This window comes from Anser cygnoides, chromosome 5 (genome assembly GCF_040182565.1).
Source record: "Anser cygnoides isolate HZ-2024a breed goose chromosome 5, Taihu_goose_T2T_genome, whole genome shotgun sequence".
Lineage (NCBI taxonomy): Eukaryota > Metazoa > Chordata > Aves > Anseriformes > Anatidae > Anser > Anser cygnoides.
The window spans coordinates 39517105-39534836 of record NC_089877.1 but is presented as its reverse complement, the minus strand read 5'-3'; the positions used below and the strand labels follow the sequence as shown (position 1 = coordinate 39534836).

General features: G+C 40.5%; 2 protein-coding genes and 1 long non-coding RNA gene across 6 annotated transcripts in view; all 3 read left to right on the top strand.

Annotated features, from left to right (window-relative positions):
* The window catches only part of MUC2 (mucin 2, oligomeric mucus/gel-forming), a 76557-nt gene extending 73936 nt beyond the window's left edge, over positions 1 to 2621 (top strand). Inside the window, 4 exon segments of the mRNA XM_066997591.1 lie at positions 279 to 318; positions 601 to 730; positions 2133 to 2341; positions 2344 to 2621. Coding sequence (XP_066853692.1) covers positions 279 to 318; positions 601 to 730; positions 2133 to 2341; positions 2344 to 2384 — 420 coding nt within the window. The 3' untranslated portion in view covers positions 2385 to 2621.
* Positions 2622 to 8980: 6359 nt separating this feature from the next.
* Positions 8981 to 11326, top strand: LOC136790928 (uncharacterized). 2 transcript variants are annotated; one of them, XR_010831821.1, is made up of 3 exons: positions 8981 to 9328; positions 9543 to 9717; positions 11025 to 11326. It is a non-coding gene; the product is annotated as an uncharacterized lncRNA (long non-coding RNA). The 2 variants fall into 2 exon arrangements; XR_010831822.1 differs by having other exon boundaries at positions 8986 to 9328; positions 9543 to 9659.
* A 36-nt stretch (positions 11327 to 11362) lies between these two features.
* Positions 11363 to 17732, top strand: part of LOC106042636 (mucin-5B) — a 43472-nt gene continuing 37102 nt past the window's right edge. For 2 of the 3 annotated variants that reach the window (XM_066997953.1, XM_066997952.1), the window contains exons 1-4: positions 11363 to 11778; positions 13414 to 13669; positions 15126 to 15240; positions 16589 to 16676. In XM_066997953.1, the coding sequence (XP_066854054.1) occupies positions 11697 to 11778; positions 13414 to 13669; positions 15126 to 15240; positions 16589 to 16676 (541 nt within the window). In that variant the 5' untranslated portion in view covers positions 11363 to 11696. Of the gene's footprint in view, positions 11779 to 13413; positions 13670 to 15125; positions 15254 to 16588; positions 16677 to 17732 lie in introns of those variants that run through there. The other variant, XM_066997954.1, reaches the window with a different exon arrangement.

The following is a 17732-nucleotide window of genomic DNA, read 5'->3' as shown; positions in this document are numbered from 1 at the left end:
AAGTCTCTGATAAAATGTTTTTCTGGGACTGTTTTTGAGTTAGAAATGCATGATGATAACTGTAGATTTCCTTTAAATCATAACCTGTATTTCTATGGTCATCTGTAAATTGATAGATTTCAAGTCTGGTATAGACAATTCTGTTTATTCAGATGCTAGAGTTTTAGCTACTAATTTCCAGCCAGTGGAGAATTTCTCTCCTCAGTTATTTGCCTAAAAGCCTCTTTAATACAGGGAATGAAAATAATACTATTTTCCTGTCTTTTTTGTTCTTTTAGGGAACTATTACATTCTTACCTAACGGTTGTTGCAAAACCTGTAAGTATGTCAGCATACCTGAATCAACAAAACAGATAATTAATTTTCTTCTTATATTAGCCCATATCATGGAGGCTGATATGTTAGTATTTGAATAGATACTTTTGTCTTTATGTTTGTTATTCCAAGCATTCAGTGCCCAATCTCTCTGGGAAAGTTTAAACTGAAGCAGAAAGACCACTTAAGACAATTTTTCAGTGCACTAGCTAAGCCAAGTGCGCTGAACTGCAGGGAACTTATGGAGCTATTTCACTGAACGTATGCTCTGATCTTTCCCCTTAGGTATACCTCTGGATAGTCCCACACCGTGCTCTGTCCGTGAAAGGGAAGACTTTATTGTCTATAAGAACTGCCGTTCTGTGGAGAGGGTTGTCATGACTGAATGTGAAGGAACATGTGGAACTTTCTCACTGTAAGTAAACTGATTGGACAATGAGATTTGAATTCTGTCACTGACATTATTTGCATAAAAGGAACAATACATAGGTAGACTAGAGAATGCTAGACCTGAAACTATCAGCTCTCAAACTCATGGGCACAAAATCATGGACAACTGAAGAGCTGATTAATTTTAATGCAAAACAGAAAAGGGTATTGGATTGCATTGGGATTTATGCTATGATAAGGTTTGTTCATTCATTAAGAGATGGCTTGTCTGTCATTTTTGTCAGACCATCTTGGACAGAAGTCATCACAAGAGAACATGGATTATTTCTTGTAATGTGAATGAGCCCAGAGAGCAGCCAAACCTGATGTTCATAAGTCGAAAAGTGGTTCTCAAGAATTAACATATAAAATGAAATACACATCTGTCTTTTAAAGGAAGTTTCAAACATGAATGATTTTTATACAGTAACGAAGTGAGAAAACAAATGCCTTGTGGGTGGTGTTAGTAGCTATAAGAAAGTGGCTGGTGTGACACCTGGTATTAAGCTATTAAAACACATTAAAAATATATAATTCTAACTCCCCAAAGTAAATGTTATTTGCTGTCTATCACTGAGTATACCACAGGGCACCTTACATGAGATTAACCTCGTCTTTAGTTTAAGATTAAGCCCCAGTTAGCCAGAGGGATTATTAGTATTTTGAAATACCTCATGGTCTTAGTGTCCTGCTGTGGTTGCCTCTGTACACAAACATAAGAAAAAGATGGCTCTTGACACAATTTATAGGCTGATAATGACAGGTTCTGCAGGTTAGGAATGGTGTTTGGGAAGCTGATGAACACAAGGTTGCAAGGTTACCTTATTGTGAGATAGCAACAGAAGGAGCTGCTGGTTCATCTTCCTGTTAACTCTGGTTTGGAATACACACTGTGATTTATTTGATACAAGTGTAGCTCTTGTAGCCTGTTGTTTGATGTGATGCCATTGTAGATGGCATTGTAGCCACATATCTATATAGTTTTCTTACTCAGCTCAGGGCTGCATCTGCCTTTAATTGTTTGGTCTGGGGTATTTATCATCCATCATTCTTTGATCTGGTGTATTTAACATCCACCAGTGCTGGGATGGTGAGAGGAATACAAGGAAGCTGAGCTCCTAGAACTTACTGTGTTTTTTTAGTAGGATCTAGATTCAATTTTTTATTTTTTATTTAACCAGAAAATCTCAGCTAAATGGAATGAATTTTAAAAGCATATTGTTATAACCACTGCTCTGTCAGATGAACTTAGCAGTATTCATTAGCCTTAATATGGCTTTTTTACATATTATACTAAACTTCTCACAGAGTTCTATATCTAACTTCACTCTTTCCTATGTACACTGGCTTCTAGCACAAAGTAATGTTGCCTTTCTCCACCTTAACAGATACTCTATTGAGGCCAATTCTTTGGAGCACAGCTGTTCCTGCTGCAGGGAAGCAAAAACTAGCACGAGGGAAGTGGAACTGAAATGCCCGTCTGGGCGCTCGATTCAACATAAGTATGTATACGTGGAAAGCTGCAGCTGCCAGGACACTCATTGCAACATCCCACAGTCCAGTGAGCCTCTGAGCATAGAAGAAAATCACGAGAGCACTCCAACTGTATCGGAAGGGCCATCAGTTTAACAACAAAATGAATGCGAAGAAACCTAACTGCATTCAAAGGGACTCTGCACTGCTCTCATCTTCCTTGACTACTTTTAAACTTTGCTTTTCCCAGTTACTATATTCTATGCATTCTCTGACTATTTTTAACAGTACTCTATTTATTTGTGTACAAAAGTACAGTGAACTTTCTCCTAAGTGCATAGCCCTCTGGATTGTTTTATAATCAGCTTATTTTCTCTGAATGATTAAAAATGCATTTCAAACAACATGGGGTTTGTGCTTATTCATGTGCTATCTAGATGAGCCTGAACTTTAACAGAGAAGGATTTTTTTTTTCAAGTTATAGGAAGTGAGTTGATGTATTTCCCAAATACTTTGGGTATTTCTTTGTAGCTCCCAAAAAACTGAAATATTAGAAGGTTCCGTCTGGAGGAGCCAACATGTAAGGTGGGGCAAAAATTTATTCTGCCTGCCAGAGCAAAGCTGAAGGTGAATAATGCATCATAAAACGATTCAGATAACTCTGAGAAACTTTCATTCTAGTTCAGCACCAGTCTCATTTTAGTAGGGCTGCGTGTGAATTAGAACAGTCTCAGTTCATCACTGTTATGTCTTTTCACTAAGCAGTCCATCAGCTGTGAGGATATGAAGTTTATTCACATTGTTTGAACTCTGAGGGATGTATAGCTAGTGTATATATCCCTCAGATGTATGCTAGATGTATACCATATACATCTCATCTACATGTATGCTAGATGTATACCTATAGTAGGAGGTCTTCAAATTTCAAGCTTCACAAAAAAGATGTCCATATCTGAGCTAGTAGTCCTAGGTTTTTCTACAGGAAATGGAGTGCAATAGCCATTTTCAACATTCATTCAACTCATGCCAAAGGAGATTAGTTGAATTGCACTCCAAAGTGCCTGTTTATCTGATGTCACTGCAAAGGTAGTTGAAGGAGATTAGCTGAGAGATGGACAGCTCTCTTGAAGATACCTGAAGTACAATTAGAGTAACACACACCTGCTGCTGTATGCAGAAATTGTATTTGGCATTATTTTTGCTTCTGTTAATGAACAGTAATTGTCTTACCCTTCTGAGGCCTCTTCTTGCACCATCAATCTGAATGCAAGCATCTTAGGTACCTAAAGTTGTAGAATTGGTGTCACCGTTTGGTGCTGCTATGTGTTGCAGCTTAAAAGGCAGGGACCAGTAGGGATGTACAGAAAATGAAACATCAGAAATTTGGTGTCTTCAAAATACTACCTTTAGAGAGCTCATTTCTGTGGTGGGGGAAAGATAGCTGATCTATGAAGAAAATTTTAGCCGCTCTATGTAGCAAGTGCCAGCGCTATGGAAGCCTGGTTTCTATTTCAGTACAGGGTTCTAAGGATTTCTCTAGGTGCAATGTGAGATGTGACTGAGACTTTTCTCCTGGAGCATTTACCAGGTCAGTCTCTCTGGTGGTTTCTTTGTTGTGTAACAACCTCTGTGCTGACAACCCTACTTTTCTTTGAGTTGTTTTTAAAGACCGCTAGTTTTAAAATCTGTTGGTCATTAGCTGTCTTTAAGATTTTCATTTTTTGTGGTTAAATTTGGCTGGAATCACTTCTGGAAATGAGCAGATACATGGTGTGATCACTTTTGCCTTGTTTCCTATGAAAAGGATAAAAAATTCCAAGTCATTAGTGGCTTTTTGCTGCATGCTATATTTACACTGGAGACTAAAATGTCCCAGACTTCATTTTTTTCATTTCTGTTTTGTAATCTGCATGGGCTCTTTCCATCCCTCCTAGTGACAGGCAAACTACTTGAAAATACAAAAGTTAAAAGATCCTGTGTAGTTAGTAACGCTGCAAATTTTGGCTTTGCCACTACAGGGCAGTCTAAGGCTAAGAATGTAAAATTACTTCAGAGCCAAAAAAAAAAAAAAAAAAAAGCCATCTGCCTACAAAAGGGAATTTGTACTTTGCCAGGTAGAGTTTTACCTCTGAGAATAGTGAATGTTGCTATTTCCCCACAGATGCTTGTATGCTTTCAGTAAGCATTAAAAGAAATTATTTTGATGGGAGTCAACATGCATGCAAAGCATGGTGTTCCTTACAGTGCTCTGGATTATAGCAGCCCCTTCAGTTTTTCTGCTGGTCAGTGCTGTCAGTGCTGCCTATAAGCAAGTTGGTTCCCAACCAGGCACTGTCAGAGAATTCTTACTTACAAGTGCTTGGCAGTTCCAGGACAAACTGTACGTGTCAAACCTCCACCCTTTTCTGCACATTCAGTCACCTCAGAACTTTGCATACCTGTGTTTCCATTGGGACTGGGTGACAAAATTGAATTTTGAACAGTCTGAACTTTTTCTAGTGGATAAATCCTCAAATAGCCTCTCAGGGAAAAAATAAGTTTTATTTCTGTATCCTTTCAAAGAGAGCAGTAGTGGCAATGAGCAGCACTTTTGCTCTTTCCCACAATGTTCTTGAAAGCAAATGGAGACCTGTCCTGCCTGAGCCCATGGAGCATTTGGTTTCTTAAGCAGGAACTGTTGTGTCTGCAGGTTACAAGCGCGGTCTCATTTGGAAAACCCAGGAGAGTAACTGAGAAATCTCAGACAAGGCTATGTAAGCCCTTTCGGGGCTGCAGAAAAGATGGTGGAATCTTCTGATCCCATTGCTTTCCAGCCAAGACCTAAAGGGGTGCTGACAACTTCACAAAATGTATTGGTGCTGGATGAGAATGGGCTGTCCTCCAGGAATTTTGCAGTCCCCCAGGGCCCAGCAAGAAGGAAACAGTAGCAAGAGCTCCAGCAGAGTTCATCTGGGCGACAGGTTGGCTGGAACTCTGGCATGTCTCCATACCTGAGTCCCGTGTTCTCTTCCTAGACTTTCTGCCTGTATCCCAAGTACAGGCTGGAGCTACAATTTACCCGTAGCATTGCCTTGGTTGCTGGAGGCGTGAATTTTGAGTCCCTTCCTCAGATGGAGGCTCCTCCAAGGTGATCAGAAGCTTGAGCAAATCCTTTCCAGGCAGCTGTTGTCTTAAAACGTGCTCCTCACAGCATAGACCCAGCGCAGGAGACCACCGCTGAACGCTGGAGAAAACCTGAGTGGGTTGCCTACAGCTCAGAGAGGGTGCCATTGCCACACTAGTAAAGAGCACTGGGAACCTCCACTCCTCCTAAAAGAAAAGCTCATTGCCCATTTGCTTTGTAGACTGTTTGGGGCTGGGGTAGGGGGTTTACACAGAAGTATTCCCTGAGATGCACCCTGAGTCTTCCTTACAGTAGGTTACATGCTTCCCTAGAAGCATGGTAATTGCAGTGTGCACCTTGTTTGTGGAAGTGTATGGGTTTTGTTACCAGCTGTAGTCTTCCCCGAGGTATCCTGAATACCAGACAGTTTCTTTCTTACTATTTGGAGAGGTACTGGAAACTCGGTGCTGTTCATACGGCTCTACAGTAATACAGTAAGAACTTTCATCTGGATATAAAAATGAGTTCTCAGAAGATTTCCAGATAAAGTGAACACAGTTGCTTTATGAACCATTTTACTGGATGACTGTTTCAAGAACACCAAGGGCAAAAAGGCAAATGCTTGTTAGCAATATGGAAAAAATCACTACTGTTATCTGAGGTGAGGTGGATGGGATTCAGAAGGAGGGGGAGAAGCCCCATGCACACCAGGAACAACCTTCCACAAAAGAATACAAGATGGGGATTTCTGATCTGATAGGTATCCTGTTTAATGCTGTAATTCCATATTACAACATTATAATTTTTTGCTGTAGGAGAGGAAGGGCAAGATAGAATTTTCCATATGTTTACCGTTGGACTGTACTTTGCTAAACCACACTTCACTGAACTAAGCACATGCAACTCTGCACATAAGTCCCAATCAAAGGACTTCAGCAAAGGCAAAGCCCTGAGTAAATAATCATGTAGTTATGGTGTTTGTTGTACACTGTTTGAACTTGTGTAACAGAGCAAACCCAGATACTGTGAAAAGAGAGGAAGCAGAAATAGACTGAAAAACTCAAAAATCACAGGAAGAGAAATTATTGTGAACTTTATGTCTCACAAAAGCTAAAATTTATTTAAATAACTGTAGCTTTGATGTACAATTTCTTGTATTTCATCTCCCAGCAGCAGCTTTGGGTGGTGGGGGTATTTTAATGGAGAACAAGTTCTTCTAGTTAAGCAGCCCTCTTCTTCAGCCAAATTTCCTAAATTAACTCAGTCTTTTCAGGCTACTGTAAACCTCTGTGCTCTTAAGTGGCCACCTCACAGATTAACTTCCAACCAGGCTATATAAGCCATATTCCCATCACTAATGTAGAAAGTCATTATACGTTGGTTTTTGTTGTTGTTGGTGGTGGTGGGTTTTTTTTTTTTTCATTACCCTTTCAAAATCTTATGTGTTTAAACTGGACTTTTTTAATGGTTCAGTTTTTCAGCATTCATATGTAAATATGCTTGAATTCCTTTCACAAACTTGTCTCTAGAATGGTGAAAAACATCACATGTATCTTTTTTCCTTATTCCAAGACTTAAACTTTGAGAAAACTCACAAAACATATTAGAACTCATTATGTATTTTTGATATTGCTTCAGTGCAACAACTTCCATTTTGGAATGCACTTCTGTTGCAGGCTGATTTAAAGACAGAAAATACTGTGTGTCTCATTCTACTATGCTTTTGGCTAGCCTCTTCTCCAAATTTGACAAAGAACTGGGTTCTCCCAACTGCTACCAAGCTTCCTTAGTTCCAGGAAATCACAGATCTTCCAGTGTTAAGCAATTTCCCTTCAACACAAATGATTTCTGTAGGGTGCAGTTTAAGCTGAAGAAGGGTCTGTAGCCCTTAAAATGTTCTGTAAATTCTTTATGTAGTTCATGTATGCACATTTATATAAAACACTAGTAGACAACGGGTAGCTTTTAAGAATCATCCTGGAAATTTATTCCTGGTTATATTACATGATATGTTTGGCAGATAAAACCTCCTCATTTGCTTTGAAGGCTGAGAAGAAGGACATAAATGCTAGTCTTCACTTGAAGAAGAAGCAATACAGCCAAACCATACCAAAGCAGTTAATCTCCGCCTTTCTTTTGGCTTGTAGTAACTTTCAGTCATTGTGGAAATGGTTACTGCATGTATAACTTCATGTAATTTCAGAGTTATACAGACATCAGTACTAGGTATGCAGTGGCCTTTTTTGAACTGTCTTGTCATCCATGAAAGAATTAATTGCTTTTAAAGGGTGGGGGAGCTATGAAGCTCCAAGTCTTAAAAGCAGAATATTCATATCATTCCCCAAATGGGCCTGGGGTTCTCTTTGTTCTGCTACTCCATGTTTTCCATCAGGAAGGCTGTTAAAAAAAAATAATCTTTAAGGTAGAGAAAGACCAAGGGCCCAACCCCCTGAGGAGATGGCTTTCTGTGCAGGGAGTCTTTCTGAAGTGCCAGTAGGTCAATGAGACCTGTGTGCACAAACACCAATCAGCCGTGTCATTACTCCTGTATGCGGATTTTGAAAGATCTACATCTTCTTGAAAACACACACACAAAAAAAGAACAAGTGAACTGATTCCTTGCAAACGGGAGTAACTGATGCCTTTAATTAGTTCAGGAAAGGTCAAGGAACCCTATGGCAAGATGAGAGGTTAAGGAGCTTTATGTTTGTTCTAAGGTAAAAATGTAAGAAAACACCCAACCATCTCCTATCAAAATTAAAATATCAAAGGCATTCTTCATGTATTTTAATATACAATTAATGACAGAGACCCAGTCGCTGTTCTTCTGCCTGCTACAGATCACCTTATGCTGCCAGTCATTTCAAACTGTGTGGTGGATGCAAACTTGATGGACCAAACAAATCTTTGAAGTAAATTTCCTAAATTCAATGGGATTATACCAATAAAAACAATCCATGTTGAATTCTTCTGGCAATTAAGTGTGTAATACAGTGTTGTAACCATCAGTTACGTAAAATATTTTGCCAAATTAATTTCAGATGTTATCACGTGGATTATCAGTGCAAGAGGGCTTGATATCAATTCCTAAGTAATTGTTTTCCTAGCTAGCTTCACCTTCTTAATGAAGTAAACAGCATTTCTGTAGTTACTATCTAGGCAGTGCTGGTAAAACACAATTTCATTGTGCATACACATTGTAAGATATATTACTGTTACGTTTGCCTGAAATGAAGGGGAATATGAGAGGATTTCCACGCAGAACCGTACCGGCACTTGGATTCGGTATGGTAATTGGGTGTGAATGGTATTAATCCCCAAGATGCCCCCAGTTTGAGTGCCGCTTTACCAAGTTTGTATCAAAAAATATGGGATGTGAGTCACTGGTGTATTACGTTACCTTCATGATGGTTTATCTCCAGTGAGTCAGTGGCGATAAAGAAGTTGAGTTAATATTTACCAATTGTATTTACTAAAATCACATACCCTTTAATGGCAAATGATCCATGAAATGGGCTGTAAAGGGGCCAGGAGGAATTGTTCTTTTTGATAGTACAGCTGCAGCAGAGTGAAGGCCTCTTGAGCTAGAGGGCCCAATAAAGGGAAGAGTTATTAATCCTGGTGTGTCACTCTAGGGGCATTAATTATACCTTGCGTAGCTGTCATAGCAGTAATTCAGTAGTAATGGATCAATGTATTCACAAAGTACGTGTTGGACTGAATTTCCTTCAAAAAAAAAAAAAAAAAAAGCTGCCATATATGCCTTCTGAAACCCTCAGTGTTGCCACACTTGACTATAAAGACTTAATTTGAATGCAAATATCCTCCACCTGTCAGTAGCCCTGAAATCATTGCAGGGGATTGGGGTATCCAAAGATTTCCAAGGAGTGTAGCCCACATTCTCAGCAGAGAAGCCAGAAGCAGCAGCCCTGGTTAGTCACTAGCAGGATCTCTGCTCCCGGAGAGATAGGAAAGCAGCAGCAAAGGTGATGGAGCAGACAAGCAGAGGTAAGAAAATGGTGCAGAGCAGGAGGACTGGGTCTGCTGTGTCCCTCAGCAGCAAGAAAAGGGCTCACATCCTCTTAGCAGAGGCTTCCAGATGGCTGATGTTACTTTCTGTGCTGAATGGAGCAGAAATGAATGGTGATGCAATGAGTTATTTGTTTTATTCTGTCTGTCCCTTGGACACAATTCTAATGTGTGCTGTTAATGTTCCTCCTAGGACCATATGTGCTGATTGAGGCTTGCAGGGGGAAATCATGCTTTAGCTCATCCCTCCTGCACACTCTGGCATGCCCCTGAACCACGTGTAGGAGACAAGGGGCTGGGAGTTGTGATGGTAAGTCTCGACGTGTCCTTGTCATATAAGGACCACTCCAATCTGAATGCTATCTTTGGTGAGTATTTCATATGTTGTTCCTGTCCCTTTCATGGTACCCCTGGGGGATGAAGCAATTTTGTTCTAGGGTCAGGAATTAGATTGCTGGGTTCTTGTTCTTCTTTCTGCTCTCATATCTATGTGAATGAACTATACGCCTTGATTACCTGTGTGGGAATTGGAAAGGAAGAGGACAGCAATTATAAAAATAAAAAGGACCATATCTCAACAGAGTTCTGCCCTTGGATTTTGAAACTAGCCTTGATTTGAGCAAACTAACAGGTTTCAGCTTTCTACCATTAGCTTTAACAACACTCTCCTTTCTATGTCAGTGGCTGTGGGCTACTGCCCTATGTGATTTTCCTCCTTGGTTTCAAAACCCTTTGCCACACCTACAATTATCACTGTTCTGTGGTCTGAATGAGGAGGCTCCATCAATCAAAAGTTCAACCTGAAATTTACTATGGGAGTCTGCTGACTTTGAGGGTTACTATTGCACTGTGTAGGATTTCAGGTCATCCTGGTATCTACAAGGTCCTGTTGTCACAGTTTGGGTTATCTACTAGGTATTCTGCAGTCTTATGTTGTAACTGTGTGGGTGGAGAAGAGCGGGGAAATATGCATTGTGATTAAAAGGAAAAAAAAGCAGATATCTACTGCTTCCTGCACCAGTGCCGTACAGCCTGTCAGTTTGTACCCTAGCCAAAATGGCAGGGCTTCAAGAACAGACTTTACCTTCCAATAGTGCCCTGCCTCAAATGCGACTGACAATGGAATTAATGGGGCACAGGCAGTGGAAAAGGGGTAACGTGAACTCATGTTTCATGTGCTGCACAATGTTCTTGCTTGCTGGTGCGGGGTTTTCTTAAAGAGCAGCGGCAGCCACAAATCACCTGGCAGACATTTGTGCCTGCACCTCTGTAAGCCACTTAGAAAGTGGCTCAGAAACATTTAAGAGGAACAGCTGAAACAATCAGGGGGCCAGCTTTAGGATACTTAACTCTGCATATGCCAGGAAGCTTGGTAAAGCGGTGAGCAAGACACAGTCCTCAAGGCTGGTTCACTGTCTGCCAACCAGATAAAAGGGCACCTGTTTTCCCCAGCAAGTCCATGGACTACCTTGGCCTAAGGACTTGCAACAAGGATGAAACCTAAGTGCACTTCAAGCCATGTGCTCACTTTCTGCTGGGAATCATTCTGGTATTAATGTATTCCCGAAGGGGCATGGAGCAGCTGAATGTGTGGGAACAGCTGTTACGCATGTTTGCCTGATTTGCCCAGGCTGGGTGAGGGGCTTCCTCTTTGACAGAAATTATTTCCCCACAGCACGGACAAGTTGAAGGTCAGCTTGTGCCAAGACAGCAGGTAAATCTCTAAAGAAGACCCTAAAATAACCGACATCAAACACCTGTGACGGCATATCTAAGAACTGTCCTACAGAAGGACATAGGTCAGACCATGACTGAGCCCTCTGGATTTTTGATGGTTATGACTCTTTATAACCATGTTATGCTTGACCTTAAGATATTTTTTGCTTGGCCATTCGGAAAAAAACATCAAGCCAGCAGAGGCAACAAATGTTTCTCCTTGAGCTGGGGAACTGTGCTGATGTGCAAACCAGAGAAAAGCTGTACAAAGAGGGCAACGATTGCTTGTTACTAATCAGATGCTATGAAAATGAAAAGTGATTTTTGCCTAAAGAAAAGGCAACAGTGTAGGGAGGGAAATATATATTTTAAAGAAAGGGGCTAAGAAAATGACAGCTCTCCATCCCCACATGAAGAAGAGAAATAGATAATTGTCTTTTCCAAAAGACAGAACATTGTTGGGTGCTAAACATGAACAACTGAAAGGAAAATGAATGAAGCTCCACCTTTCAGGGACCCCGCCATCAATGTTTTGTTCTCATGCCAAATTCCTGGACTATAAAAATCTGCCTATAAGCCAAGAAAAACACACTTCCCTGGAAGGATTTTCAAGTTACCACTCCATGGCAAGATGGAAATTAAAAATGGGAGGTTGTTTTGGATCTTCTGCCTAATTTGGAGTTGTTGCAAGGGCAAAGAACCAGTTCAGATAGGTAAGAAAAAAAAAATCTAAGGTTATTTGCTTGCATATTGATCTCCATAGGTGACAACTAGAGTTATCAAATGAAAACATATATTCACAAGATATGCCAAAAACTAACATTTGCTTTTTCATCTTTAATTTAAGCCATTTCAGTGTTACTGTTGTTCTGTTGTTTTTTCCCACCACTGTGTAGTTTATCAATTGCTTTATGTCTTAAGCAACTCATGTTAAAAAGCAGAGTTTCTGCATGCAGTTTGCATCCAAAAAAAAAAAAGTTACCCCCCCCCTTTTTTTTTTTTTTACACATTTTGCATACATCTTTAATAGAAGTGTGTCAGCATAATGCCTGCTAAACTTGATTGACCAGTATGAAATACTGCATTAGAAGTAACCACACTTCTGTGGTCTCTTGCACCGTTACCTCCTGGTTTGGTTCTGAATGTCTTATACTTTTCCTAATCACTTAATATACAAACAATTGATATGACTGTTATTGCTGTACTAGAAATTCTAGAAATCCACTCCCAAGAAGAAACCAAACTTTCTAATTTTCCCTCATTATTGTGTAAAAATGTGCTAAATTACCCTATTCCACTTCAGCGCTGCAAACACCTATGTAAATTACAATCCTTTTAAACAGCTGTTTTTGTGAGAACTTTGTCACTTGAGTTTCTGTTGCATGTTTTTAACAAGATTAGATTTCTTTTCTGTGCTCCCCTGCTATTTCTTAGGTATGAATATCTCATAAGATTTTAGAGTTCACTGAGTATACTAATAACTGGTTTTGATTTGATCTATGAAGGAAGTTGCCATGTTGTTATTCATAAACGTGATGCATCAACAATGCAAACAAATCTGCTCATTTTTGCTTGCCATTCTTTCAGACGGGCCCAGAAGAGATTCCAAAATCATAATGTAGCAAGCATGTCTTATTTAATTCAAGGTGTAGCTTTCTTTTGATTTCATGTTGGCTTTATGCATCTCAGTGGTATGAAAACTACTTTCTAAAGTGATGTCTTAAATGCACTTAAAGTATCTAGCAACACTGTTGACAGAGGTACAACTCAGCTCCAAGGCACAAGTTTGTTTGAAATGAAAAACAAGTAGCCCTGGGCTGACTGCTGAAGCTGGTGGCGGCCTCAGCTGTGGCTGTCATTTTGCTGAAAAGCCTGGTGGCCTCTGGAAGGATCTCAAGAACAAAGCTCTTGTCTGTGTTAAGGGGTAGGAGTTCCAAGGCAGAAATAACATTTAGGCAGCCAGGATGTGATTGCCCTCATTTCGCTTTAGATATCTAGAATGTAGATTTATGTCTCCATCTAAGAAGGCACCTCTCAGCAACCTTTGTAGACAACAGAGAGAAACAGGCAGCCTTGCAGCAGGTTTCATCTCCCTCCTAGCTGGATATCTAAGATAGGGAAGCTAAGCTTCTTCTGCTTCTCACTGTTAACTTCAAAGGAGCCTGGGTTTGTCTGATCATATCGGAGGTTTCTCTGAAATGGACTTCTAAAGAAATTGAGATGAATCTCATTTCTACAAGCTGGTATCTTCCAGGGGGTTACATTTTTGCATTCAAAAATCTCTAATTTTTCAACAAAAACCTCATGAAAGACGACTCATTAACCTCCCTCTCTGAATCTTTCTTTAGTCCAGGTCTCTACTGTTGGTAGGAGCGAATGTGCCACCTGGGGCAATTTCCACTTTCATACGTTTGACCATGTTAAGTTCACTTTTCCTGGAACCTGCACGTACGTCTTTGCTTCTCACTGCAATGACAGCTACCAGGACTTCAACATCCAAATCAGGCGTAGTGGCAAAAATAGTCACCTTATCTACTTCACGGTCACCATTGATGGGGTGATCCTGGAGGTGAAGGAGACTGGCATCACAGTGAATGGAAACCAGTAAGTAATGACTGTATGGCTATTTTCTCGTGTTGTCAATTTATTGCTAGGTGTTAGCAATCAGTGGTCTGTCTAGAAAGGAGTCCTGCCATGTGGAGGTGCAAACAGCTGCGTACGATCTATTCATAGCATGTTGAAGAGGGTATTGTGAAGAGTCCATCCTGTAGTGGTGGAGATGGCAAGAAGCAAGTAAACTACAATTCCTAGGGTTCAACAGCAATGCTGCTAGAAAAGGCAATTTGTTTGGAACAAAACATAAGGTGTAGGTTTCCTTAATGTTGCTTGCATTTGGTGGGATTGAGGATAAAATCAACACTTTATAGAACAGATTTTGTAGTAACTCATTTTTTTTTCTCAAAACGTTATTTCTGTGACACTAACCTTAGTGCTGTTGCTACTCAGAAACAGATGGTCCTTTTAGAAGCAGTTTGCTGTTCCCAGATAGATTAGTCTAGAAATGACACTCCTTTGCAGATCACAGCTTGCCTTGGGGTCTTCTATGCAAAGGCCAGAATTTTCAAAGTCAAAATCCACACCTTTAATTCCAATCTGGAATAAACCTGAAAGCAAAGTGCAAGCAGAAAGTTAAAAATATTCCATGAATAAACAGTCAACGTGCAACAGTAATGAAAGCTGGGTGTATTCATAAGGGCAGCCTTCATGAGAAGTGTAGTGTCCTGCTCCCAGCATATAGGTATGAAGGGCTGAGGCAGGCTTTGTCTCTGGGAAGAACACTCACAGTTTTGTTGGAGAGAAAAATCACAAACATTATGGGCTGTCTTCTATTGATAGCCATCCAGAAACAGCCAAATACACAGTAACATCACCAGATGTATCTCCCAAATCAAAGGGACAAGAAATCTTCTGTCTTCAAACCATTTTCTGATTTATATATATGTGTGTGTATATATTTTATATTTTGTTTGTTTGTTTTGGGGGGGTGGTTAGGAAAGTGAATAATAATAGCCTTAGTTAAATCAAAAAGTAACATGGCTCTGAGTCACATCAGTACATTGGAAGCAGAACAGACCAAAATGCATTTGTGACTTCAAAATACCAAGGAAAATCCTGGAGAGATTATGATAACCTGTGGTATCCTCAAATGGGGAGCAATATCCCAGTATTGTGATCTTGTTCCTTATAACGCTTTGAATTAGGGCCTCAGTTCAAGTAGACAAGCAGTGCTGCATTGTTATAGGTAGACTGGCTAACTTGCTATTGACATGTTCATAACCAAAATACATTGTGTTGTGGATTAAGATTATTAGAATGTCACAGTGGACAAGGTGATAGACCTAAATTAATGCATTAATGAGGATGAAGGCTGACCTTGAAAAGAATATCTCCATGGCATATATGCCTCCTTTTGACTCTAGTTCTTCTTCTCTATATTTCTGAGAGGATTTTATTTATTTATTTTTCCAATGCTATCTGTTTTGTTCCCTCTAATTTCCAGGATCCCTGTGCCCTTCAGCTTGAAGAGCATCCTGATTGAGGACACCTGTGCTTACTTCCAAGTCACTTCCAAGCTGGGTCTGACACTCAAGTGGAACTGGGCTGACACTCTCCTAGTATGAACAGCCAGTTAGTTGTTTTTCTCTTGGTGAACCTCATCAATGATGAAAAGCAGAGCTGGATGCAGGCACAGTGTTGAATACTGAGGGGTGGCAGAGGGGGGGAGGTACCACTGTGCCCATAAACTGATGGGGACATACCACACTAGTTAATTGTTTCATGGGGCAGGGCAGTACAGCTGCAACACCCAGGCCTCCCCAAGCAATTTTACATGACAAAAGCTGCTACTGTTAACCCTGCAGATAGCATCTCTACAGTTATCTGCTTCCTGCATGGGTCACTGGCAGAAGTACAGCTAGTGCCCCCAGCTCTGACTTGTTTAGTTACCCTCTTTCTCAATTCACATCGCGTGTGGGAAACTAATCTGTGGGGTCAGTGCAGACCTTGGCCTCTCTCATTCCAGGGCATTGTTATGGGGAAGTTTCCCTCTGTACATTCACCCCAAAATACCTTCTGCAGTGGTAGTGTATTTACACTTTTGGGTGTGAGCATTTATCCTCCACAATCAGGACTGAGATTAAATAAATGGAAGTTGTATGTCATGTTTAGCAGGCCAAAGAGAGAAAGAGGGTAGAAGGTGAACACAGGGGGGGGGGGAAATATATCAGGAAGCAATCAAGTTGTAATTCAAATTCTGATTTAACGAAGTATTTGCTTCCCCCTCCCTCTGTACTAGTTAATACTTGAAGTATTACAGGCATCACCTGTAATCACCTGTGCAGCAGACACAGTTTTAGGGTGACATGCCTGTAGGAAAAGCACTGCCTTTTGTAAGTGGACCTGAGTCATGCCACTGTTACTCTCCAAGCAATTGGGAGTGATTAAGTGCAATAGTTCTATCTAGCAAGGCTGTAATGTGTTAACCTGGCTCTCTATTGCCTCTGTGTATGGGCAGAACAAGTTATGCTGGGCAGACCCACCCATAGCAATGCTATGAAGTTTTCCATTTAGCCTATGAGCTAGAAAAAAAAAATAATAGATACTGCTAAAAGCTGACCAGAAGCTGATTCTTCACATCTTCCAGCATCAGGGAACAGTTATCTGCCCAGTACTCTCTACTGGGAGACCCTGGTCCAAGGATTAGTCCAGTACTCAGAATACTGCAGTTAGCTATTTAATAGGTAGGAATGTCAATTGTTGGAAAATCATCATCTCATCTGAATTCAGTCTGTCTGCCAGTAGGTTTTGTGGTGGGTTTGTAACTGAAAAGGGGACTTCTAAAAACAGGTAATAAGCATTTCTGCCAGTGTGCTTTTTTTATAGTGAACCATCTGGTAACGTACTGATGATGGGGGGGGAAAAAGCCTTTAAACTCTAGGTTTCCTCTCTGCTTTTGTTTCTTAGCTGGACCTGGAAGAAACATATAAAGAGAAAATTTGTGGTCTCTGTGGGAACTATGATGGCAATAAGAAGAATGATTTGATTTTGGACGGTAGGCCATGAATGCAGTGTGTTCCACAGAGAACAGGAGTGTGTTAATATATGGCATGAAACTTGAATTTTGTTTCCTCTGAGCGGGGTTACAGTTTTCCTGACAGATGTCCTGAAATACCCCAACGTTTCTGTAGATGGGAGGTGCAACTTAAGAGGTTGTGGAATGATTTGGGATCCTCTGCTCTTTGCAAACTTGCAAGTCTCTCAAACCTCATCGACCCAGTTTAATTGCCCAGTTGTCATGTAGCAACGTTGTCATGTAGCAACATTGCCAGGTTTCCGACTGATAGTACCAAACTTTAAGGAACTTGTAGTCTCAAATGAGCCATGACTGCACTTTCTGTCCTTCCATTTTCATCATTTTACAGTTGGGTATCAAGTGTGATTAGTTTTGGCTCTGAAATGAAATGAAAGTGCCATGACTGACCCAGACAGGTTTCACTGAGCATCTTTACAGAAACTGCGGTGCCATCCACTGACACCTTCAGATATTACACTGGGCTGGAAACGCCAGCACAGCAAACAGATGAGACTACCGTCCTGCAGCAGGGTGTGTGAGCGGAGAGAAACCTGCATCCCAGGGTACTTAATGCAGGACTAAAGCCAAAATTGTAATACCATCAATTCATGTAATACCTAGACTTTTTAGGTCACCAGAAAAATACTGTCATCTACCTCACCCCTTCAGAAAGAACTGAGAGATTTGATTAAATATACCACTTGTAGTGGTAGATTTGGAGTTCATTGTCATACTTGATATTAAGCTTTTTGGGCACATCTTAGTCATGTTTCTGCCCTTTACTTCACAACCGCAATTGGTAAAACCTAGAGCCAGTTCAAAATTTTCTGAGGAAACTGTTTTCTGTTGCAAAGCGTTGCTCTAAGTAAAGCAAGGCTCTTCTTTTATGCTTCTGGTTCCACTGGAACCAATATCCACTGGAATCCAATATTTCTGGTTGAAATATTTATATTTCAAACTTCTGTTTGTCAGAAAAATTTCTCAGATCTAGGATCTATCTGGTAATGCCTTGGTCAAGTGTATCCCTATAACTAG